The 26,919-nt window shown below is 48.5% G+C and overlaps 1 protein-coding gene across 1 annotated transcript in view; it reads left to right on the top strand.

Annotated features, from left to right (window-relative positions):
- The first annotated feature begins 649 nt into the window (after positions 1 to 649).
- The window catches only part of LOC143975947 (uncharacterized), a 115,169-nt gene continuing 88,899 nt past the window's right edge, over positions 650 to 26,919 (top strand). Inside the window, exon 1 of the mRNA XM_077478476.1 lies at positions 650 to 782. Coding sequence (XP_077334602.1) covers positions 727 to 782 — 56 coding nt within the window. The 5' untranslated portion in view covers positions 650 to 726. The remainder of the gene's footprint in view (positions 783 to 26,919) is intronic.

Genomic DNA, 26,919 nt, shown 5'->3' with positions numbered 1-26,919 from the left:
TTTGCCCGTAGTCTTTACAGCGCATGCGCAGGAATGATGATCAGATTTTACTACCACTACCATGGGCGAAGTACCCCTGGTAGTAAAATGCAATCGTTAAGGCTATTTTCACACTTGTGCGACTTGAAAGTCAAGTGCTTTTGCCATGATTTTTGCCACGACTCGAAGCAATGTCTGTGTAATCTGGAGGTCTCTGCCACAAGTCGCATCAAAGTCGGACAAAAGTAGTACAAAAACTACTTTGAAGTCGCACAGATATGAACTGAACTGGTTGGAAATCATGGGGTGTGACTTGTCATGTGACTTTGCAGTCTCAAGTCGCAGGACAAGTTGCACGAGTGTGAAAGGGCCTTAGGCTGTCCGTACCACCTGATCACTGCTGCTACCTCATTGGTTGTGTATTGTTTTACTGGTGGTGACTCGTGGTTCTTTCAGTGTACTGTGTTCTAAAAACTGATAATGATTCTTTAACTCTGTAACTTGTACGATTCTATAACTCGGTGTACTGTGCACTCCTGGCTCTTGTTTTAAGTTTGTATCCAGTTCCTGAGTGTCACTGTGCTTTGAGTCAGCTGATTGGTTGCAGGGAGGGGGGCGGAGCTCTCTCACTCTAGGATCATATTACCACTGCCAGCTCTGCTGCTCTGCTATGTACTGAGTGCAGAGTGAACGGTTTCAAACGAATCACTTCACTAAAAAGAACCGATTCAAAAGAACGATTCGTTCATGAACTGGACATCACTATCTGACATGTGGAGGAAGCGAGAAAGAAGTGCACCAAGGTAAGAACTTGTCAGGTGGTGGGGGGAAGCGCTGGGGATGAAGGCTTCCAGTCAGAGCTTATCTTTGGTGTGTCATCCCATCCCATCCCCTGGCCCCATCCCTCCGCCTGGTACCATCCCTCCACCTCACCCCATCCCTCCGCCTGGCTCCCTCCCTCCACCTCACCCCATCCCATCCCCTGGTACCATCCCTCCGCCTGGTACCATCCCTCCACCTCACCCCATCCCTCCGCCTGGCTCCCTCCCTCCACCTCACCCCATCCCATCCCCTGGTACCATCCCTCCGCCTGGTACCATCCCTCCACCTCACCCCATCCCTCCGCCTGGCTCCCTCCCTCCACCTCACCCCATCCCATCCCCTGGTACCATCCCTCCGCCTGGCTCCCTCCCTCCACCTGGCTCCATCCCATCCCCTGGTACCATCCCTCCACCTCACCCCATCCCTCCGCCTGGCTCCCTCCCTCCACCTCGCCCCATCCCATCCCCTGGTACCATCCCTCCGCCTGGCTCCCTCCCTCCACCTGGCTCCATCCCATCCCCTGGTACCATCCCTCCACCTCACCCCATCCCTCCGCCTGGCTCCCTCCCTCCACCTCGCCCCATCCCATCCCCTGGTACCATCCCTCCGCCTGGCTCCCTCCCTCCGCCTGGCTCCATCCCATCCCCTGGTACCATCCCTCCACCTCACCCCATCCCTCCGCCTGGCTCCCTCCCTCCGCCTGGCTCCATCCCATCCCCTGGTACCATCCCTCCACCTCACCCCATCCCTCCGCCTGGCTCCCTCCCTCCGCCTGGCTCCATCCCATCCCCTGGTACCATCCCTCCACCTCACCCCATCCCTCCGCCTGGCCCCATCCCATCCCCTGGAACCATCCCTCCACCTCGCCCCATCCCATCCCCTGGTACCATCCCTCCGCCTGGCTCCCTCCCATCCCCTGGTACTATCCCTCCACCTGGCTCCCTCCCTCTGCCTGGCTCAATCCCTCTGCCTGGCTCCATCCCTCGCTCCATCCCTCTGCTTGGCTATATCCCTCCACCTGGCTCCATCCCATCCCCTGGCTCCATCTCATCCCCTGGCTCCATCTCATCCCCTGGCTCCATCCCATCCCCTGGCTCTATCCCTCCACCTGGCTCCATCCCATCGCTTGGCTCCATCCCATCGCCTGGCTCCATCCCATCACCTGGCTCCATCCCTCCGCCTGGCCCCATCCCATCCCCTGGCCCCATCCCTCCGCTGGGCCCAATCCCTCCACCTGGCTCCCTCCCTCCGCCTAGCTCCATCCCTCCCCACCTGGTTCCATCCTCTCCGCCTGGCCCCAGCCCTCTGCCTGGCCCCATCCCTCTGCCTGGCCCCATCCCTCTGCCTGGCCCCATCCCTCTGCCTGGCCCCATCCCTCCACCTGGCTCCATCCCATCGCCTGGCTCCATCCCTCCGCCTGGCCCCATCCCATCCCCTGATCCCATCCCCTGGCCCCATCCCTCCGCCTGGCTCCATCCCTCCCCACCTGGCTCTATCCCTCCCCACCTGGCCCGATCCCTCCGCCTGGCTCCATCCCATCGCCTGGCTCTATCCCTCCGCCTGGCTACCCCCATCTCCTGTCCACTTTGCTATATCCTCCCTCCACCTGGCTGCACCCCATCTCCTGTCCACCTGGCTCCATCCCTCCACCTCGCTCCATTCCTCCACCTGGCTACCCCCTCCTGTCCACCTGGCTCCATCTCTCCACCCAGCTGCACCCCCTCTCCTGTCCATCTGGCTATATCCTCCCTCCACCTGTCTGCACCTCCCCTCTCCTGTCCACCTGGCTGCACCCCTCTCCTTTCCTCCTGGCTGCACCCTATCTACTGTCCACCTGGCTTCATCCTTCCTCCCACCTGGTTACACCTCCCCTCTCCTGTCCACCTCACTCCATCCCTCCACCTGGCTGCACCCCCCCTTTCCTGTCCACCTGGCTATATCCCTCCCCCCACCTGGCTGCACCCCCTCTCCTGTCCACCTGGACCAGTTCTGGTGCTAAAGTTATTGAATACATTTTTTTTTGGGGGGGGGGGGGGCGCAAGTAGCTGGTCTCGCCTAGGGTGCAAAATAGTCTAGCACCGGCCCTGACTGTATATACATTACATATAGACAGACACTGTATATACATTACATATAGACAGACTCTGTATATACATTACATGCAGTATAGACAGACACTGTATATACATTACATATAGACAGACACTCTATATACATTATATATAGACAGAGACTCTATATACATTACATGGCAGTGCATACACCCAGGACAAGACCTCTGTGTACAGAGAGAATTCCCTTCCTGGGAAATGAACCCGGAATCTTATCAAAGTAATTGGGAGCAGAATAACTACTGCAACCAGCAAATAGCATTACTCATAATTATATAGATGCACATCAGTAAAGAAATGATACAAGCTTTATATAAGAAAAGATTAATAATGGTACAAAAATCCAATGTACAGACATGTACTATATAATCAGTCAGGTCTGATAGAAATATATAGTTATTAATAAAGATACCTCCAGATGAATGTTGCAGCAAAGTCCAGTTGCAGGGGTCCCTGAGGATGACCAATATGCAGTGTCCATCTTGATGTCAGAGTCCTGAGGACAAGATCAGCAGTGATGAGGGTATCCTCCAACTGTTGTCCCACCAGCCTGGGATGCAGCTTCACACCAGCAGTTACTGTGTTGTGGAACTGTAATTCAGAGTCAGCCTATCTACTCTGCATTTTAGCCCCTCGCTAGTAGTCTGTAATCTGCCATGGAACCGGACCTCTAACTAGCGGTTGTTGGATGCCTAACCTGGCTCCAGCCTAGACATTTCATAAAGCTCAGTTGGCAGCCACGTGGTGCGAAGCAGTGGATTGCCTTGCACAGCACTGCGCCAACATAGCTACATAGTGTGTTTGAAAAAAGACACAAGTCCATCTAGTTCCTAGTACCCACAGTTGACCCAGAGAAAGGAAAAAAAAAACAGAATAAAGCACCCAATTTGCGCCAGCAGGGGAAAAATTCCTTCCTGATCCCCCAAGAGGCCATTGGATGTTCCCTGGATGAACTTTACCTATAAATATTAGTATCCAGTTATATTGTGTGTAGGGATGAGCTTCGTGTTCGAGTCGAACGTACGTTCGACTCGAACATTGGCTGTTCGGCCGTTCGGCGAATTCCGAACGTTTTGGCCTTTCGCGTCAAAATTCGAGTGGCGCGCGCACGGACCACAATGCACTGCGGTGGCGCAGTGCATTGCTGCCCCATGATTGGCCAAGCATGCACTGTGACCCCGCATGCTTGGCCAATCGCAGCTCCGGCAGCGAGGAGAGCCATGATTGGCCACAGGCATCCTGCCTGTGGCCAATCATAGCTCAGGCTGTGTAGTGCACGCCCCACACTATATAAAGCCGCCTTTGAGGCGGCCTCATGTAGTGTGTTACTTAGCATCTGAAGCAGTGGGTGTTCTGTGTACCTTCAACACAGTTACACACCAATCGTTTTTGGCTGATTTCCTATCTTGCTGCTGTGTAGTGGTTGTTGTCTGTGCCCTGACTGCAGTATACACCACTATATTCACCTCACCTATATAGCTAGTGATCTAGCTTTAACCACTTAACAACTGCCCATTGCCGATTAACAGCTTCAGGGCGGTTGTTTAACTCTGAGAGGCCGTTAATTAACGGCCTCCCAGAATTCTGCTCTTGCGCGCCCCCTGGTGCGCACACTCGAGAGCATCCGTGACCGCCGGGTCCACAGGACCCGGCGCATCACGGATCACGGTAAACGGCCGCTCATAGCGGCCGTTTACCACGTGATCGCTCCGTCAAATGACGGAGTGATCACTTGTAAACAAACCGGCGTCATGTTATGATGCCGATTCCTCCCCCCCCCCCTCTCTGTACCGATTGGTACAGCGGAGGGGAAAGAGATCGGTGTCAGCAGCGATGTGGGCTGCATCTGCAGTGCCCACATCGCTGCTCACCGAATTTAACCCCTCAATTCCCTGCCAATACTCTGCAATACCAGTGCATACTCTGCAGTACCCTGTCATTACTCTGCAGTACCCCGCCATTACTCTGCAGTACCCCGCCATTACTCTGCAGTGCAGTACCCTGCCATTACTCTGCAGTACCCTGCCATTACTCTGCAGTACCCTGCCATTACTCTGCAGTACCCCGCCATTACTCTGCAGTACCCCGCCATTACTCTGCAGTGCAGTACCCCGCCATTACTCTGCAGTGCAGTACCCTGCCATTACTCTGCAGTACCCCGCCATTACTCTGCAGTACCCCGCCATTACTCTGCAGTGCAGTACCCTGCCATTACTCTGCAGTACCCCCCCATTACTCTGCAGTACCCTGCCATTACTCTGCAGTACCCCCAATACTCTGCAGTACCCTGCCATTACTCTGCAGTGCAGTACCCTGCCATTACTCTGCAGTACCCCCAATACTCTGCAGTACCCTGCCATTACTCTGTAGTACCCCCCAATACTCTGCAGTACCCTGCTATTACTCTGTAGTACCCCGCCAATACTCTGTAATACCCTGCCATAAATTGCCATACCCAGCCATACTCGGAGATACCCAGCCATACTCGGTGATACCCTGAAATACCCAGCCATAGACGCCCCCCACCCCTCACCGCCCTCTGGTGCTTCTACCAACTCGCCAGTACGATCAAAGCCAGAATCTTTTTTTTATTTTTTATTTCAGGCTTCCCAGCCTAGAGGTGAGATGTGGGGTCATATTGACCCCCCAGATTTCACTGTAAAGAGGACCTGTCACCCCATATTCCTATTACAAGGGATGTTTACATTTCTTGTAATAGGAAAAAAAGTGATCAAAAATATATTTTTGGGGAAAAAAATGTCAAACTAAAATAAATAAAGTAAAATGAACAATAAAAAAATAAAATAAAAATTAAAGTGCCCATGTCCCCATGTGCTCGCATGTGCCACACATGTGAGGTATCGCCGAGAATGTTAGAGCGAGAGCAATAATTCTAGTCCTAGACCTCCTCTGCAACTCAAAACATGTAACCAGTAAAAAAAAAATTAAAGCGTCGCCTATGGGGATTTTTTAAGTAGCGACGTTTGGCGCCATTCCATGGGCATGTGCAATTTTGAAGAGTGACATGTTTGATATCTATTTACTCAGCATAACTTCATCTTTCACTTTATGCAAACATTGGGCTAACTTTACTGTTTTTTTTGTTTGTTTTTTAAGCACAAAACTGTTTTTTCCCCCAAAAAAACGCGTTTGAAAAATTGCTGTGCAAATACCGTGTGAGATAAAAATTTGCAACGACCACCATTGTATTCTCCAGGGTCTTTGCTAAAAAAAAATATATATATATATAATGTTTTGGGGTTCTCTGTAATTTTCTAGCAAATAAATGATGATTTTTACATGTAGGAGAGAAATGTCAGAATTGGCCTGGGTGCTCCAGAACACCTGATCGCGCTTCCTGCATGTTGGGCCTCTGTATGTGGCCACGCTGTGTAAAAGTCTCACACATGTGGTATCGCCGTACTCGGGAGTAATAGCAGAATGTGTTTTGGGGTGTAATTTGTGGTATGCATATGCTGTGTGTGTGAAATAACCTGATAATATGACAATTTTGTGAGAAAAAAAAAAAAAAGGAAATAGGCCGTCAGTACTTCAGGTGTGATCAATTTTCAGATATTGGCACCATAGCTTGTGGACTCTATAACTTTCACAAAGACCAAATAATATCCACCAATTTGTACTTATTTTTACCAAAGATATGTAGTAGTATGAATTTTGGCCAAAATTGCCTGGCTCAATCCCTCTGCCTGGCTCCATCCCTTGCTCCATCCCTCTGCCTGGCTATATCCCTCCGCCTGGCTCCATCCCATCCCCTGACTCCATCTCATCCCCTGGCTCCATCCCATCCCCTGGCTCTATCCCTCCACCTGGCTCCATCCCTCCACCTGGCTCCATCCCTCCACCTGGCTCCATCCCATCGCTTGGCTCCATCCCATCGCCTGGCTCCATCCCTCTGCCTGGCCCCATCCCATCCCCTGGCCCCATCCCTCCGCTGGGCCCCATCCCTCCGCCTAGCTCCATCCCTCCCCACCTGGTTCCATCCTCTCCGCCTGGCCCCAGCCCATCCCTCCGCCTGGCCCCAGCCCTCTGCCTGGCCCCAGCCCTCTGCCTGGCCCCATCCCTCCACCTGGCTCCATCCCATCGCCTGGCTCCATCCCTCCGCCTGGCCCCATCCCATCCCCTGATCCCATCCCCTGGCCCCATCCCTCCGCCTGGCTCCATCCCTCCCCACCTGGCTCTATCCCTCCCCACCTGGCCCGATCCCTCCGCCTGGCTCCATCCCATCGCCTGGCTCTATCCCTCCGCCTGGCTACCCCCATCTCCTGTCCACTTTGCTATATCCTCCCTCCACCTGGCTGCACCCCATCTCCTGTCCACCTGGCTCCATCCCTCCACCTCGCTCCATCCCTCCACCTGGCTACCCCCTCCTGTCCACCTGGCTCCATCTCTCCACCCAGCTGCACCCCCTCTCCTGTCCATCTGGCTATATCCTCCCTCCACCTGTCTGCACCTCCCCTCTCCTGTCCACCTGGCTGCACCCCTCTCCTTTCCTCCTGGCTGCACCCTATCTACTGTCCACCTGGCTTCATCCTTCCTCCCACCTGGTTACACCTCCCCTCTCCTGTCCACCTCACTCCATCCCTCCACCTGGCTGCACCCCCCCTTTCCTGTCCACCTGGCTATATCCCTCCCCCCACCTGGCTGCACCCCCTCTCCTGTCCACCTGGACCAGTTCTGGAGCTAAAGTTATTGAATACATTTTTTGGGGGGGGGGGGGGGCAAGTAGCTGGTCTCGCCTAGGGTGCAAAATAGTCTAGCACCGGCCCTGACTGTATATACATTACATATAGACAGACACTGTATATACATTACATGCAGTATAGACAGACACTGTATATACATTACATATAGACAGACACTGTATATACATTACATATAGACAGACTCTGTATATACATTACATGCAGTATAGACAGACACTGTATATACATTACATATAGACAGACACTGTATATACATTACATATAGACAGACACTGTATATACATTACATATAGACAGACTCTGTATATACATTACATGCAGTATAGACAGACACTGTATATACATTACATATAGACAGACACTCTATATACATTACATATAGACAGAGACTCTATATACATTACATGGCAGTGCATACACCCAGGACAAGACCTCTGTGTACAGAGAAAATTCCCTTCCTGGGAAATTAACCCGGAATCTTATCAAAGTAATTGGGAGCAGAATAACTACTGCAACCAGCAAATAGCATTACTCATAATTATATAGATGCACATCAGTAAAGAAATGATACAAGCTTTATATAAGAAAAGATTAATAATGGTACAAAAATCCAATGTACAGACATGTACTATATAATCAGTCAGGTCTGATAGAAATATATAGTTATTAATAAAGATACCTTCAGATGAATGTTGCAGCAAAGTCCAGTTGCAGGGGTCCCTGAGGATGACCAATATGCAGTGTCCATCTTGGTGTCAGAGTCCTGAGGACAAGATCAGCAGTGATGAGGGTATCCTCCAACTGTTGTCCCACCAGCCTGGAATGCAGCTTCACACCAGCAGTTACTGTGTTGTGGAACTGTAATTCAGAGTCAGTCTATCTACTCTGCATTTTATCCCCTCGCTAGTAGTCTGTAATCTGCCATGGAACCGGACCTCTAACTTGCGGTTGTTGGATGCCTAACCTGACTCTAGCCTAGACATTTCATAAAGCTCAGTTGGCAGCCACGTGGTGATTACCTTGCACAGCACTGCGCCAACATAGCTACATAGTGTGTTTGAAAAAAGACACAAGTCCATCTAGTTCCTAGTACCCACAGTTGACCCAGAGAAAGGAAAAAAAAACAGAATAAAGCACCCAATTTGCGCCAGCAGGGGAAAAATTCCTTCCTGATCCCCCAAGAGGCCATTGGATGTTCCCTGGATGAACTTTACCTATAAATATTAGTATCCAGTTATATTGTGTGTAGGGATGAGCTTCGTGTTCGAGTCGAACGTACGTTCGACTCGAACATTGGCTGTTCGGCCGTTCGGCGAATTCCGAACGTTTTGGCCGTTCGCGTCAAAATTCGAGTGGCGCGCGCGCGGACCACAATGCACTGCAGTGGCGCAGTGCATTGCTGCCCCATGATTGGCCAAGCATGCACTGTGACCCCGCATGCTTGGCCAATCGCAGCGCCGGCAGCGAGGAGAGCCATGATTGGCCACAGGCATCCTGCCTGTGGCCAATCATAGCTCAGGCTGTGTAGTGCACGCCCCACACTATATAAAGCCGCCTTTGAGGCGGCCTCGTGTAGTGTGTTACTTAGCATCTGAAGCAGTGGGTGTTCTGTGTACCTTCAACACAGTTACACACCAATCGTTTTTGGCTGATTTCCTATCTTGCTGCTGTGTAGTGGTTGTTGTCTGTGCCCTGACCGCAGTATACACCACTATATTCACCTCACCTATATAGCTAGTGATCTAGCTTTAACCACTTAACAACTGCCCATTGCCGATTAACGGCTTCAGGGCGGTTGTTTAACTCTGAGAGGCCGTTAATTAACGGCCTCCCAGAATTCTGCTCTCGCGCGCCCCCTGGTGCGCGCACTCGAGAGCATCCGTGACCGCCGGCATCATAGCGGCCGTTTACCACGTGATCGCTTCCTCAAATGACGGAGTGATCACTTGTAAACAAACCGGCGTCATGTTATGAGGCCGGTTCCTCCCCCCCCTCTCTGTACCGATCGGTACAGCGGAGGGGAAAGAGATCGGTGTCAGCAGCGATGTGGGCTGCATCTGCAGTGCCCACATCGCTGCTCACCGAATTTAACCCCTCAATTCCCTGCCAATACTCTGCAATACCAGTGCATACTCTGCAGTACCCTGCCATTACTCTGCAGTAACCCCCATTACTCTGCAGTACCCTGCCATTACTCTGCAGTACCCCGCCATTACTCTGCAGTACCCCGCCATTACTCTGCAGTACCCTGCCATTACTCTGCAGTGCAGTACCCTGCCATTACTCTGCAGTACCCCGCCATTACTCTGCAGTACCCCGCCATTACTCTGCAGTGCAGTACCCTGCCATTACTCTGCAGTACCCCCCATTACTCTGCAGTACCCTGCCATTACTCTGCAGTACCCCCCATTACTCTGCAGTACCCTGCCATTACTCTGCAGTACCCCGCCATTACTCTGCAGTGCAGTACCCTGCCATTACTCTGCAGTACCCCGCCATTACTCTGCAGTACCCCGCCATTACTCTGCAGTACCCTGCCATTACTCTGCAGTGCAGTACCCTGCCATTACTCTGCAGTACCCCCCATTACTCTGCAGTACCCTGCCATTACTCTGCAGTACCCCCCATTACTCTGCAGTACCCTGCCATTACTCTGCAGTACCCCGCCATTACTCTGCAGTGCAGTACCCTGCCATTACTCTGCAGTACCCCCAATACTCTGCAGTACCCTGCCATTACTCTGCAGTACCCCCCATTACTCTGCAGTACCCTGCCATTACTCTGCAGTACCCCGCCATTACTCTGCAGTGCAGTACCCTGCCATTACTCTGCAGTACCCCCAATACTCTGCAGTACCCTGCCATTACTCTGCAGTACCCCGCCATTACTCTGCAGTGCAGTACCCTGCCATTACTCTGCAGTACCCCCAATACTCTGCAGTACCCTGCCATTACTCTGTAGTACCCCCCCAATACTCTGCAGTACCCTGCTATTACTCTGTAGTACCCCGCCAATACCCCACCAATACTCTGTAATACCCTGCCATAAATTGCCATACCCAGCCATACTCGGAGATACCCAGCCATACTCGGTGATACCCTGAAATACCCAGCCATAGACGCCCCCCCACCCCTCACCGCCCTCTGGTGCTTCTACCAACTCGCCAGTACGATCAAAGCCAGAATCTTTTTTTTATTTTTTATTTCAGGCTTCCCAGCCTAGAGGTGAGATGTGGGGTCATATTGACCCCCCAGATTTCACTGTAAAGAGGACCTGTCACCCCATATTCCTATTACAAGGGATGTTTACATTTCTTGTAATAGGAAAAAAAGTGATCAAAAATATATTTTTGGGGAAAAAAATGTCAAACTAAAATAAATAAAGTAAAATGAACAATAAAAAAATAAAATAAAAATTAAAGTGCCCATGTCCCCATGTGCTCGCATGTGCCACACATGTGAGGTATCGCCGAGAATGTTAGAGCGAGAGCAATAATTCTAGTCCTAGACCTCCTCTGCAACTCAAAACATGTAACCAGTAAAAAAAAAATTAAAGCGTCGCCTATGGGGATTTTTTAAGTAGCGACGTTTGGCGCCATTCCAGGGGCATGTGCAATTTTGAAGAGTGACATGTTTGATATCTATTTACTCAGCATAACTTCATCTTTCACTTTATGCAAACATTGGGCTAACTTTACTGTTTTTTTTGTTTGTTTTTTAAGCACAAAACTGTTTTTTCCCCCAAAAAAACGCGTTTGAAAAATTGCTGTGCAAATACCGTGTGAGATAAAAATTTGCAACGACCACCATTGTATTCTCCAGGGTCTTTGCTAAAAAAAAATATATATATATAATGTTTTGGGGTTCTCTGTAATTTTCTAGCAAATAAATGATGATTTTTACATGTAGGAGAGAAATGTCAGAATTGGCCTGGGTGCTCCAGAACACCTGATCGTGCTTCCTGCATGTTGGGCCTCTGTATGTGGCCACGCTGTGTAAAAGTCTCACACATGTGGTATCGCCGTACTCGGGAGTAATAGCAGAATGTGTTTTGGGGTGTAATTTGTGGTATGCATATGCTGTGTGTGTGAAATAACCTGATAATATGACAATTTTGTGAGAAAAAAAAAAAAAAGGAAATAGGCCGTCAGTACTTCAGGTGTGATCAATTTTCAGATATTGGCACCATAGCTTGTGGACTCTATAACTTTCACAAAGACCAAATAATATCCACCAATTTGTACTTATTTTTACCAAAGATATGTAGTAGTATGAATTTTGGCCAAAATTTATGAAGAAAAAATTACTAATCTGCTAAATTTTATAACAGAAACGAAGAAAAATTCATTTTTTCGCAGAATTTTCGGTCTTTTTTCTTTTATAGCAGAGAGGTGATTAAATACCACCAAAAGAAAGCTCTATTTGTGTGAAAAAAGGACAAACATTTCCTATAGGTCCAGTGTTGCATGACTGAGTAATTGTCATTCAAAATGTGAGGGCACCGAAAGCTGAAAATTGGTCTGGTTATTAAGGGTGTTTAAGTGCCCAGTGGTCAAGTGGTTAATAATAGAGCTTGCAGTCAGTAGTGTTAGGAGATAGTGCGTGCTGTCTGCGTGCTCTGTACCCAGTACATACCGCTATAATATAGGGCAGGCCCCTACTTTCAAACATCCAACTTACAAACATCTCCTACTTGCAAACGGAAGGAGACAGCAGCAAGTGAGATGAAAAAAGATGGACGACAAAACAAATTATACAGGGGTGATAACCCTTCCCTATGTTTTCCAAAAAGCTTAAAAATAGTTTTTTTTGACTGGAGCTACACTTTAAAAATGTACCGGTTGAAAATGACAAACAGATTCAACTTAACACAACAAACCTACACAGTCCCTGTCTTGTTTGCACCGCCTGTATACTGCTGTTCTGAGTATATAGGGCCTGGGGGCCACACGCATTTCCTTTTTTTAATATGGGTACGGGGTTCCCCTTAATATGCGTACAAGACCCAAATAGGCTGGTAATGGGCAGGGAGGGCTACCCATGCCATGTTTCTCAATGATTTTCAACCATATTGCAGGAACCAGATATAACATTAAAACCGCAAGCAGTTTTAAATGACGTTATTTCCGTTTAATGTCATTTTGTGCAGGGACTGTTCTAAACACAGGAAACACGTGGCACTTCACAGGCATACTATAGACACCCCCCAGGCACCATATTTAAAGGAATATTTCACCTTTTTTTTTCACTTTAATCGTCATTAAAATCAGTGCTCCCGCCAAAACAGCCATTTTTAAAACGTTTTTTTGCAGTGACCCATGTCCCCTGAGGCAGGAGGCAGGTCCCCAAACCCTTTTTTAGGACACTACCTTGCATATTAGCCATTAAAATTAGCACTTTCCATTTCGAACGTTCGAGTCCCATAGACTTCAATGGGGTTCTAACGTTCGTACCGAACGCGGGGACCGTTCGCAAGTTCTGGTGTGAACCGAACCGGGGGGTGTTCGGCTCATCCCTAATTGTGTGTATCTAGGAAAGGATTCAGGCCTTTTTTAAAATAGTCTAATGAGATGGCCAGAACCCCCTCTGCAGGGAGTCTATTTCACATTTTCGAAACCTTTCCGTGTTTGGAGATGAAATCTCTTTTCCTCTAGACGTAAAGAGTCTTCTCTTGTCCTCTTTGATGTTCTTAAAGTGAATAACTCAACACCAAGTTCACTATATGGACCCCTTATGTATTTGTACATGTTGATCATATCCCCCTTTAATCTCCTCTTATCAAGAGTGAATAGTGCCCAGTTCCTCTAATCTCTCCTCATAGCTGAGTTCCTCCATGCCTCTTATCAGTTTGGTTGCCCTTCTCTGCACTTTCTCCAGTTCCCCGATATCCTTTTTGAGAACTGGAGCCCAAAACTGAACGGCATATTCCAGATGAGGTCTTACTAATGATTTGTACAGGTGGGCACAATGATGTCTCTCTCTCTGGAGTCCATACCTCTCCTAATACAAGAAAGGACTTTGCTTGCTTTGGAAACCTCAGCTTGAATACAAAATGAAGTCTATATGCAGTACTTTTTTCAGCGCACACTGCCGGCTAGGGCCGTCTTTAAGGCAGGGCAAAGGGGGCAGCTGCCCTGGGCCCTGTCATTGTTGTGGGGCCCAGAGCAGCTGCCTCATACTTGCCAACTATCCCAGTTTAAATTCCCTTGTCCCTTGAAGTTGTAGATCTATGCTGTGTCCCAATATTTCAGTGTGAAGTGCTCCTACTAATGCTGCCCAGCTCTGCCTTATTGTTGTGTAAAGATGACTCACCTGCAGACCCTGTGTTTACATGTAAATAACCGGCATTCATATGTAAATATCAGCAACATTCATATGTAAATATCTGAGGTCGGTGACATTGATATGTAAATAAAGGTGGCATTCATATGTATATCATGCCCCCCCTGCAGTGAGGAGAACATGTGCTGTAACCTCTAGCAACCAGTGAGTAGTATTACTGTACAGTAATCTCTAGCAACCAAGCAACAAGCAGAAATCATGTGCTGTAACCTTTAGTAACTAATCAGTGAGCCTTAATGTGTGCTGTAACCTCTAGCAACCAGTCAGTAAGCTGTAGTGATATGCTGTAACCTCTGGCAACCAATCGAAATCACTGCCTGATCTGATACAGTAAACTGATTTTAAGTCTAGCTGCTATTTATTGTATGTCTCAGAGAAGGTGGAGAGTGAAATAGCATGGGGGGGGGCCCAAGAAAATTTTTGCCAGAGTCCAATCAATATTAAAGATGGCCCTGCTGCCGGCACCTACTCCGAATAACCGCCCAAAGCAATCCCACCGCATTTAGATTGAATGAATCATTAAGTGCCATGAGTGTGAACCGTGTGATTGTACAGATGGAGAGGTCTGAGAATGAAATTCATTTTCTGCAGAAAAAGTTCTGAGTCATCTTGGCTTCCGTCACTTTGTTTTCATACTTTGACAAAAAGCTACAACAGAACAGATCAGTGTGGAGAGTGGAGACCATTGTGGCCGCAGACAGTGCGCAATAAAAGCAACCAATGCCCCATATTATAGCAATAAATCCAAGTATGAAATCTGGGGGAGAGAGGGTCCAATCAAGTGTGCTGAATGTACACTGCCTTGCAAAAGTATTCACCCCCCATGGCATTTTTCGTATTTTGTTGCCTCACAACCTGGAATTAACATGGATTGTTTGAGGATTTGCATCATTTAATTTACAGAACATGCCAACAACTTTGAAGATGTTTTTTTTTTATTGTGAAGCAAACTACAAATAGGACAAAATAACAGAAAAGGTCAATGTGCATAACTATTCACCCCCCTAAAGTCAATACTTTGTAGAGCCACCTTATGCGGCTATCGCAGCTCCAAGTCACTTTGGATAAGTCTCTATGAGTCTTGCCACATCTTACCACTGGGATTTTTGCCCATTCCTCCTCCTTGCAAAACTGCTCCAGCTCCTTCAAGTTGGATGGTTTGCGCTTGTGAACAGCAATCTTTAAGTCTCACCACAGATTTTCTATTGTATTGAGGTCTGGGCTTTGACTAGGCCATTCCAGCACATTTACATGTTTCCCCTTAAAGTGTTGCTTTAGCAGTGTGTTTGGGCTCATTGTCCTGCTGGAAGGTGAACCTCCGTCCTAGCCTCAAATCACACACAGAGTGGTACAGGATTTGCTCAAGAATATCCCTGTACACCATCCATCTTTCCCTCAACACTGACCAGTTTCCCAGTCCTGTCTGCTGAAAAACATCCCCACAGCATGATGCTGCCCCCACCATGTTTCACAGTGGGGATGGTGTTCTTTGGGTGATGTAATGTGTTGGGTTTGCACCAGACATAGCATTTTCTTTGATGGCCAAAAAGTTCAATTTTAGTCTCATCAGACCAGAGCACCTTCCTCCATACATTTTGAGAGTCTCCCACATGCCTTTTCGCAAACCCAAAACGTGACATTTTGTTTTTTGCTGAAAGTAACGTCTTTCTTCTGGCCACTCTGCCATAAAGCCCAACTCTATGGATCGTACGGCTTATTGTCATCCTAAGTACAGATACTCCAGTCTCTGCTGTGGAACTCTGCAGCTCCTCCAGGGTTACCTTACGTCTCTGTGCTGCCTCTCTGATTAATGCCCTCCTTGCCCGGTCTGTGAGTTTTGGTGTGTGGCCTTTCTTTTGGTAGGTTTGTTGTGCCATGTTCTTTCCATTTTGTTATGATAGATATGATGGTGCTCCTAGGGACCATCAAAGATCTGGATATTTTTTATGAACTAAAGGCTGTAATGTAACAAAATAGGTAAAAATCCAAGGGGTTGAATACTTTTGCAAGGCACTGTATGTAGCACCCTCCTAGTTAGGCTTGTAGGCTGATTACCTGCAGTGTATTAGTTAAAACGGCTGGCCCAAACTGGATAAAGGTTAAACTTTTTGGACCCTGCCTATCTGTCCTGTTTTTATATATATATATATATATATGGGAGGAGGAAGACCAGATTTGAGGCTTGCTGACTCGCCCTCATCCCGCTCAAGAAGATGCTCTGATTGCACTAAGGGGGGACTGCTGTGCCCAGCAGTCCATCAGAGGACACTGGGAGTCCAGAGAACTATCAAGTCTTGGAGCATGCCATGATTGACCTTGTTGAGGTATGCCTGGGCAGCCTAGTTAAGTTATATAGGGAATATCGCACAGTAATGTTGTTGTTGGCCGCAAGATGTTCAGTGAAGTTGCATCAACTGTTTTAAGCCTGTTCTAAAGTAATTTAAAGGGGTGCATGAAGGTTCCTGGTGTATGAAAGAACAAGGCTCAATACAGCACATGTGAGGTATAAAGCAAAGCAACTAAGGAAGGTGTACTTAGCAAAAGTAGCAGGAGGAGTCGTGCCGTTTGCTATGGATAACCAGAAATAGTGCAAGGTACGTTGCAGCCAGTTTTGAACCGTGATACCTGGTGTAGATGACAGGTCCTCCGATATCGAGCAAGCCAGTAATCTGAATCCATCCTTAGCATTTGGTTTCCTAAAGCTACCAGGAGCAAGCGCACGATATGGAGACCCTGTGCACCTGGCCATATGATACAGGAGAGAAGGAGTTAACATATGAGGTCATAGTTTCATAGTTAGTTAGGTTGAATAAAGACACCAGTCCATCAAGTTCAACCTGAGTGTCTACTATTGTCCCTATCCCTGTACATTGCACACTCACATCGGTTCCTACCCTTAAGGAGCCCACAATCCAAGGTCCCCATTCATATACTATGGCCAATTTTTTTTTTTTGACTGAAGCCAATTAACCTACCTGCATGTCTTTGGATTGTGGGAGGAAACCGGATTACTCGGAGGAAACCCACGCAGGCACAGGGAGAACATGCAAACTCCAGGCAGGTAGTGTCGTGGTTGGGGTAGGGGTAGGTCTGCGCTAGGTGCATGGCAGGACCCCATTCTGTCACTAGGAGTGAGATGATGGAGGTACTGGTGGAGGGCCCAGGCTCAGGGGTGCCCCTCCTAAATGTAATATACAGAAGAGAAGTGTGTGTAGTATCATGGGACAGCACTCTACAGAAGGACTCTATGTAACTAACTGCTGCGCACAGTGTACGGCTCATCTTTAAGCCGGGGAACCGCCATAATGTTTGATTCTAACATGACTGAGGTCCCCACCTGGTCCCGGGCATTGATGAGCGCACTCCACGTGAACAGGTACCCCCCACATGCAGGGTGCAGTGACCCTGCCCACAGGCTGCAAGGTAAATTTTATTTTGGTTCCTTCTGTAATCAAGGGAGCAGGGATTGTTTGGCCTTCTCTGTTCAGGGTTTCACATGCTCAGAGTTTGATTGCTCCCCCCTGCCTCTTGAAAGAAGCTTCTAAAGTTTAAGGAGGGAGAACTTAAAGGGATAGCCTGAATATAGATCAGGACTTAGCCAATCCCTGGGGAGGTGTGCACAGATGGTGGTTCAGAAGCTGGAAAAAGTGTAGAGCCCAACCCATCTCCTGTTCAAGTTCTACAAGCAATAAATTACAAAAAAGGCAACCCCTAGACTGTTTATTGAATCTAGAGTTCATGGACTACTCCTCGGGTGGACTGGTGGCCTCTGTACAGTTTGGGAAAGAACCAGTTAAAATGGGTGCCCTTTTAGGGGTAGCATTACATCAATATAGTGGTACATAAGGGCCGCTGATTTTTCCAAGGTTCCTCTCTGTCACATAGTGCAGCAGCAACTCGGCACAAAGCAGAATTTACTCCTTCAGCTCAATAAACAGTCTAGGGGGTTGCCTTTTTCTGCCCTTATAGCTGGTTAACTTGGATAGGGCAGGGAGCTGTGGGATACTCCAGAACAGTGGTTCTCAACATCAGACCTCAAGTACCCCCAACAGGCCATGTTTTGGGAATTTCTCTTAGATAAAATAGCTGTCCAAAATACCAAGCCATTGACTCTGATTTAAAGTACCCTTCCAAGATAAAGGAAATCCTGCAAACACGGCCTGTTGGGAGTACTCGAGGACTGAGGTTGAGATCCACTGCTCCAGAACACTGAACAGTAATGTCAGGGAATTATTAGACCAGACTGTGTGAACTGCACAGAGGAAACCCAGAACGAATGTGAGTGAAATAACAAGTGTTTATTAAAAAGGAAAGTGAAAACATACAGTGCACTACCAACCACAACAGCAGGAAATATATATATACAGGTCCTTCTCAAAAAATTAGCATATTGTGATAAAGTTCATTATTTTCTGTAATGTACTGATAAACATTAGACTTTCATATACGGTATTTTAGATTCATTATACACAAGTAGTTCAAGCCTTTTCTTGTTTTAATATTGATGATTTTGGCATACAGCTCATGAAAACCCAAAAATCCTATCTCAAAAAATTAGCATATCGTGAAAAGGTTCTCTAAACAAGCTATTAACCTAATCATCTGAATCAACTAATTAACTCTAAACACCTGCAAAAGATTCCTGAGGCTTTTAAAAACTCCCAGCCTGGTTCATTACTCAAAACCGCAATCATGGGTAAGACTGCCGACCTGACTGCTGTCCACAAGGCCATCATTGACACCCTCAAGCAAGAGGGTAAGACACAGAAAGAAATTTCTGAACGAATAGGCTGTTCCCAGAGTGCTGTATCAAGGCACCTCAGTGGGAAGTCTGTGGGAAGGAAAAAGTGTGGCAGAAAACGCTGCACAACGAGAAGAGGTGACCGGACCCTGAAGAAGATTGTGGAGAAGGACCGATTCCAGACCTTGGAGGACCTGCGGAAGCAGTGGACTGAGTCTGGAGTAGAAACATCCAGAGCCACCGTGAACAGGCGTGTGCAGGAAATGGGCTACAGGTGCCACATTCCCCAGGTCAAGCCACTTTTGAACCAGAAACAGCAGCAGAAGCGCCTGACCTGGGCTACAGAGAAGCAGCACTGGACTGTTGCTCAGTGGTCCAAAGTACTTTTTTCGGATGAAAGCAAATTTTGCATGTCATTCGGAAATCAAGGTGCCAGAGACTGGGGAGAGGGAAATGCCAAAATGCCTGAGGTCCAGTGTCAAGTACCCACAGTCAGTGATGGTCTGGGGTGCCATGTCAGCTGCTGGTGTTGGTCCTCTGTGTTTTATCAAGGGCAGGGTCAATGCAGCTAGCTATCAGGAGATTTTGGAGCACTTCATGCTTCCATCTGCTGAAAAGCTTTATGGAGATGAAGATTTCATTTTTCAGCACGACCTGGCACCTGCTCACAGTGCCAAAACCACTGGTAAATGGTTTACTGACCAAGGTATTACTGTGCTCAATTGGCCTGCCAACTCTCCTGACGTGAACCCCATATAGAATCTGTGGGATATTGGGAAGAGAAAGTTGAGAGACGCAAGACCCAACACTCTGGATGAGCTTAAGGCCGCTATCGAAGCATCCTGGGCCTCCATAACACCTCAGCAGTGCCACAGGCTGGTTGCCTCCATGCCACGCCGCATTGAAGCAGTCATTTCTGCAAAAGGATTCCCGACCAAGTATTGAGTGCATGGGTTGGAACATAATTATTTGAAGGTTGACTTTTTTTTGTATTAAAAACACTTTTCTTTTATTGGTCGGATGAAATATGCTAATTTTTTGAGATAGGATTTTTGGGTTTTCAGGAGCTGTATGCCAAAATCATTAATATTAAAACAAGAAAAGGCTTGAACTACTTCAGTTGTGTGTAATGAATCTAAAATATATGAAAGTCTAATGTTTATCAGTACATTACAGAAAATAATGAACTTTATCACAATATGCTAATTTTTTGAGAAGGACCTGTATATATACACAATAAATGGGAACTACCGGAGACGTCAATGAAAGCCAGGCCGAGGTCATACACCGGGGAATCAGTAGATGGGTAAGGACGGATGGATGGGCTGCAGAGCAGGGATCTAGGTAGCAGGAGGCAGGAGGAACAACAGGTCCAGGATGGGCTCAGGATTGGAAAGGGACAGGTCAAGTAGATACAGGGTTCAGGTTCAGCAGTCAGGGCACATGCAGAGAGCGATACCAAGGCAAAGCATGTTAGAGCTTGCCGGGTATATATAAGACTGATGATTACCCTCACGTAACAGCTGATTGGAGCAGATGCTGTCTGCTCCACACTGCCGGAGTACACCCGCTGGTGAGCGCCGCTACTACAGTCCAGGGATCCAATAGTGCCACCAAGAGGTAGGTCCTCTTATTACAGGCCCTGGGTGTTAGAAGACACCCGCTGGTGGACACTGGTACTGCAATCCAAAAGATCAACAGCGCCACCAACGGGTGGACCTTTTCATGACAGTACCCCCCCTCAAAGGAGCGGCCTCCGGACGCTCCAACTAGGTGTAATTGTCCCAGGTTAATGGCCTCAAACCACACCATGGATGAGGGCCCGTCAAGCTGGGTACCGGGCGCTTCAAATTGGACAGCGGGCACGTCAGGGCAGACAGCGGGCACGTCAGGGCAGACAGCGGGCACATCCGGGCAGACAGCGGGCACATCCGGGCAGACAGAAGGCACAGACTCCGCAGACTGGGTAGCGGACACCGAAACTTCCGGCTGAGACATAGGCACTTCAGACTGGAACACCAGTATCCAAGCATCAGGCTGGGAAGCTGGCACATCAGGCTGGAAATACGGCACATCAGACTGGGAGGCAGAGACATCAGGCTGGCAAGCCGGAGCATCAGGCTGACAAGCAAGGACATCAGGCTGGCAAGCAAGGACATCAGGCTGGAAAGCTGGAACATCAGGCTGACAAGCAGGGGCACCAGGCTGACAAGCAGGGGCACCAGGCTGACAAGCAGGGGCATCAAGCTGACAAGCAGGGGCACCAGGCTGGCAAGCAGGGGCACCAGGCTGGCAAGCAGGGGCATCAGGCTGGCAAGCTGGAACATCAGGCTGGCAAGCTGGAACATCAGGCTGGCAAGCAAAGACATCAGGCTGGAAAGCAGGGGTACCAGGCTGGAAAGCAGGGGCACCAGGCTGACAAGCTGGAACATCAGGCTGGCAAGCTGGAACATCAGGCTGGCAAGCAAAGACATCAGGCTGGAAAGCAGGGGTACCAGGCTGGAAAGCAGGGGTACCAGGCTGGAAAGCAGGGGTACCAGGCTGGAAAGCAGGGGTACCAGGCTGACAAGCAGGGGCACCAGGCTGACAAGCAGGGGCACTAGGCTGACAAGCTGGAACATCAGGCTGGCTAGCTGGAACATCAGGCTGGCAAGCAAAGACATCAGGCTGGAAAGCAGGGCTACCAGGCTGGAAAGCAGGGCTACCAGGCTGGAAAGCAGGGGTACCAGGCTGGAAAGCAGGGGTACCAGGCTGACAAGCAGGGGCACCAGGCTGACAAGCAGGGGCACCAGGCTGGCAAGCTGGAACGTCACACTGGAAAGCTGGAACGTCAGGCTGGAAAGCTGGGACGTCAGGCTGGAAAGCTAGGACGTCAGGCTGGAAAGCTGGGACGTCAGGCTGGAAAGCTGGGACGTCAGGCTGGAAAGCTGGGACATCAGGCTGGAAAGCAGGGGCATCAATTTGGCAAGCCGGCACATCAGACTGGGAAGCCGGCACATCAGACTGGGAAGCCGGCACATCAGACTGGAAGGCAGGCGGCATGACATCAGACTGGAAGGCAGGCGGCACGACATCAGATTGGAAGGCAGGCGGCACAACATCAGACTGGAAGGCTGGCGGCACGACATCAGACTGGAAGGCTGGCGGCACGACATCAGACTGGAAGGCTGGCGGCACGACATCAGACTGGAAGGCTGGCGGCACGACATCAGACTGGAAGGCTGGCGGCACGACATCAGACTGGAAGGCAGGCGGCACGACATTAGACTGGAAGGCAGGCGGCACGACATTAGACTGGAAGGCTGTCATGTTGGACTGGAAGGTAGGCAGCAAGACATCAGACTGGAAGGCTGTCACGTTGGACTGGAAGGTAGGCAGCAGGACGTCAGGCTGGGTAGCTGGGACATCAGGCTGGGTAGCTGGGACGTCAGGCTGGGTAGCTGGGACGTCAGGCTGGGTAGCCGGGACGTCAGGCTGGGTAGCCGGGACGTCAGGCTGGGTAGCAGAAACTGGGACGTCAGGCTGGGTAGCAGAAACTGGGACGTCAGGCTGGGTAGCAGAAACTGGGACGTCAGGCTGGGTAGCTGGGACTGGGTTGGTTGGTGCGGAGGCGGGCTGGGTTACTGGCAGGATTGTGCGGGTCGGAAAGAACTTTTGTTTCTTTTTTGACTTAGCCACTGCAGCTTTGTAGGTAGGTGCAGGGCTGTAAGAAAAGAAAGTATCTGGGCAAAAGGAAGACCAAGGAACAGTGGCAGGAGGAGGGTTTTGTGGGACTGTTACAGGTGGAGGAGAAGAGGCAGGTGGATTGAAGGTAGGATAGGTGCAACACTTGGTGACAGGATAATAGTATTTGGTAGGAAGTGGAGTAGACTGGGCTGTAGCTGAGGTTGCCATAGGCAATGGGGAGATAGATACTTGGGAAGGCAGGTGATTAATGACAGGGCTGGAAGGTTGTGGCTCGGCTAAATGCAGGAGACCTGACCATGCCTGTAGCACAGGTTGAAAAAACACTGATTCACATACAGCCTGACTAACCAGAGATTGCACTGAATGGATGCAATCAGACAGCACCTGCTGTGGACAAGAGGAATAACATTCCATGAAATAGGCTGGATCATCCTCTAACAACCATACCAGAGATTCAACTTGGCCCAAATTGAAGGGGGGAGAAAAATCATCACTTCTTTCGGGATAACATGACAGGGCTGGCTTTGCACATGTAGCACAGGCTTAGTATTGCCTCTGTAATATATGCAGAATATTGCTCTCTGAAACATTGCATTGCATTTTCTGGCTAAACTGATAGCTGCAGAATTGAAGGCAGATTGGGTCCTGCTGTAGCTAAGAAAGAAGCCCACCCCTAACAACAAAAACAATGAACGACAAGATTTAATAGCTACTGAGGAGAGCTGTGATTGGGGGAGAGAGAGGAGGACACAGGAGGAGAGACAGACTGGCATGGTGGCAGGCAGACAGAAGAAAGTATCCCATGTGTTTATCTCTTGAACACTTGCAGAGCCTGTGACTCTCCTAAGGAAGGTGCACACTTGAGAGGGGAGTTTGCAGTGTGTTATTCTGCCTGATTACTGAAGATGTGCTAACAGTGCAGAGAAATCTAGAGACCAGTTTCAGTGCTGCAGCAATCATCATCATTATCCTGTTTGGAGGTTTCTGTGGCCTGTGTTGCTCACATCACCATCCAGTCAACTGAGACAGCAATCAATCTACCAATTGCTGGAAGGAGGATATATCAAGTGCATCTAATGGTGAGAGATCTTCTGCCATTCTTGTGTATGTACATCTAGCTGCTAGGTCCTATTTACTGTTAATGCAGCTTTATCTGAAGGTGATTCTCCACATCTGTTAATCTTTGTGACACTTTGTAAAGATACCCCTTTCCATTCTGTGGATTACAAATTTACTTCACAAAAGTCTGAGTACTCAAACCCAGGATTTAAAGGGCCACAACGCTGGCAGACTCTGTGTGTGTTTGTGTGAATAGAATTCCCACTTGCCAGTGGTTAGCTAGAACCTACAAGACTTAGGTAGGGTGGACTCAACTGACGACAGAAGGCATTCAGGCTTTATGTCAAGGGATTGAGTACCGAGCCAGAGGAGCGATAGGGGCCAAAGCCATTGGAGTCACCACTGTTGGGGTCCCAAAGCTCTATTGTGACTTGACCCAAGTGAGGGATGAGGGGCTGCCTACCCTTTCCAAGAAAGACTTGAGGAAGGATCAAACAGAAGATCCCCTTTGTTCTCTGACTTTGAAAGCCTTGGAGAGTGGTCACCCAGAACTTCTACTCACAGCAGACTCCCCAAAGGAGGCTCGAGTGGTTCACAAGGAGTGGAATCGACTGCAGCTCTCAGATGGAGTGGTCTACCGAAGGGGCCCCTCGGATGATCCAGAGGAGAGTTGGCAGCTGTTCCTCCCGGAGAAGCATAGGGGGACAGTGCTGAATGCATTACATGATCAACATGGACACTTGGGACCTGATAGAGCATTTAAGTTAGTTAGGGATCATTTCTACTGGCCGTGTATGCGAACTGAAATCGAAAGTTACTGTCGCTCCTGCCTTCGCTGCATCCAGAGAAAGACCTTGCCTTCCAGAGCTGCCCCAATGGGTCATCTACAGAGTCAAAGTCCTATGGATCTGGTGTGCATCGATTTCTTGTGTCTGGAACCCGACACAAGTGGTCAAGGGAATGTGTTGGTAGTGACTGATCATTTCACCCGTTATGCCCAGGCTTATCCAACAAGAGATCAACGAGCTGTCACAGTCGCCAAAGTGTTAGTGGAGAAATTCTTTGTTCATTATGGATTACCTCAGAGAATTCACTCTGACCAAGGAAGAGACTTTGAAAGCAGGCTCATTAAACAGCTATTGGATCTTCTGAGTATCAAAAAATCGAGAACGACACCTTACCACCCTCAAGGGGATCCTCAACCAGAGAGGTTTAATCGTACCCTCCTTGACATGCTTGGAACCCTTCCATCTGACAGAAAACAGCATTGGAGCAGGCACATTTCCGCTGTGGTTCATGCCTATAACAGTACTGAAAATGACGCAACGGGTTACTCACCATATAGACTGATGTTTGGAAGAGAAGCTCGTCTGCCAGTGGACTTGGCCTTCGGTGTCTCAATAGACAGAACTTCCACTACATCCTACAGGGGCTATGTGGATAGGCTCAGAAAAAACCTAAAGACAGCCTATGAGAAGGCACAAGAAGCTTCGGGTGTTAGAGGTCAGCGGAACAGTAAGAATTATGATTTGAAAGTTAGGATTCATGATTTACAGCAGGGTGACAAGGTGTTGCTGAGGAATCTGGGTCTTTCTGGAAAGCATAAGTTAGCTGACCGTTGGAGTTCTCAACAATATGTTGTCTGCAAGCAACTGCCTGGTCTTCTTGTATACCAAATTCGGCCTGATGGAAAAACGGGTCCCCTGAAGACCTGGCATCGAAATCATTTACTACCTCTGAGTGAAGCCGTCAGGGTACCTGTGAGAACAGAGACGTCATTACCCAAACCATCTTCTTTCAGGCAAGTTCCAGTTACTAGGTCTCAACCTCTACTGCCAGATGAGGCCACAACAATAGAAGATGACAGTGATGATGAGCTTGAGGTAGGATGGTTGTGGCCATCTGAGCCCATGGATGCCACTCCCTCCAAATCAACTGCTAATCAGCCCTCAAGTGTGATGCATCAGAATTTGTGCCCCACGTACAAGGAAATTCAGAGCTAGTAGAGCAAGCTTACCAGTTAGTCCATGAACCTGATGAAGGGTTTCCGGATGGGAGTTCCTCTGAACTTGAAGAAAAACTGTTTGAGGAAAGCCACCTTGAACCGGATGGAGAATCCAGTGAAGAGACTAGTCTTCAGCCCAAAGAACAGAGAGCTAAGAGAACAGTGAGACCTCCACTTAGATTAACATATGACACCCCTGGAACAAGCTCAGAAGAAGCTATTCCCACTGTTCACAGACTTCCTGATTCTCAGGCACATTCTATGGTGGTACCAGTGACCGATGTCCCCAACCCATCGCCTAACACACTTTGGTGGCAGGTCCCATTACCTAATGCATTTGTTAGGAAATGTCATAAAATCAGCCTAAGATCATAGGCCTAATTTGTTGGTCCATGTGTAAGGTTACTGTACAAATGCCATGTTATTATTAACTGCACTCATCTCTCTCTTTGGGGGACCAAAGATTTTTTTAGAAGGGGGTGGATGTAGCACAGGCTTAGTATTGCCTCTGTAATATATGCAGAATATTGCTCTCTGAAACATTGCATTGCATTTTCTGGCTAAACCGATAGCTGCAGAATTGAAGGCAGATTGGGTCCTGCTGTAGCTAAGAAAGAAGCCCACCCCTAACTACAAAAACAATGAAAGACAAGATTGGATAGCTACTGAGGAGAGCTGTGATTGGGGGAGAGAGAGGAGGACACAGGAGGAGAGACAGACTGGCATGGGGGCAGGCAGACAGAAGAAAGTATCCCATGTGTTTATCTCTTGAACACTTGCAGAGCCTGTGACTCTCTTAAGGAAGGTGCACACTTGAGAGGGAAGTTTGCAGTGTGTTATTCTGCCTGATTACTGAAGATGTGCTAACAGTGCAGAGAAATCTAGAGACCGGTTTCAGTGCTGCAGCAATCATCATCATTATCCTGTTTGGAGGTTTCTGTGGCCTGTGTTGCTCACATCACCATTCAGTCAACTGAGACAGCGATCAGTCTACCAATTACTGGAAGGAGGATATATTAAGTGCATCTAATGGTGAGAGATCTTCTGCCATTCTTGTGTATGTGGATCTAGCTGCTAGGTCCTATTTACTGTTAATGCAGCTTTATCTGAAGGTGAATCTCCACATCTGTTAATCTTTGTGACACTTTGTGAAGATACCCCTTTCCATTCTGTGGATTACAAATTTACTTCACAAAAGTCTGAGTACTCAAACACAGGATTTAAAGGGCCCCAACACTGGCAGACTCTATGTGCGTTTGTGTGAATAGAATTCCCACTTGCCAGTGGTTAGCTAGAACCTACAAGACTGAGGTAGGATCTTATAGTCAGTAATATCACTTTTGGGAAATTATTGAACGTTATTCTTTGTATTGTGTTGTCCAGTTTGTTCACCACTTGTTCAGTGCATTTCAGGCAAGGCCTCCCACTGGCGGTTAAAGTGAATGAACAC

This window comes from Lithobates pipiens, unplaced genomic scaffold, assembly GCF_037356315.1.
Source record: "Lithobates pipiens isolate NorthernLeopardFrog02 unplaced genomic scaffold, aLitPip1_a1.2 Scaffold_13, whole genome shotgun sequence".
In the NCBI taxonomy this organism is placed as follows: Eukaryota; Metazoa; Chordata; class Amphibia; order Anura; family Ranidae; genus Lithobates; species Lithobates pipiens.
This window is presented reverse-complemented; position numbering and strand designations above follow the sequence as displayed.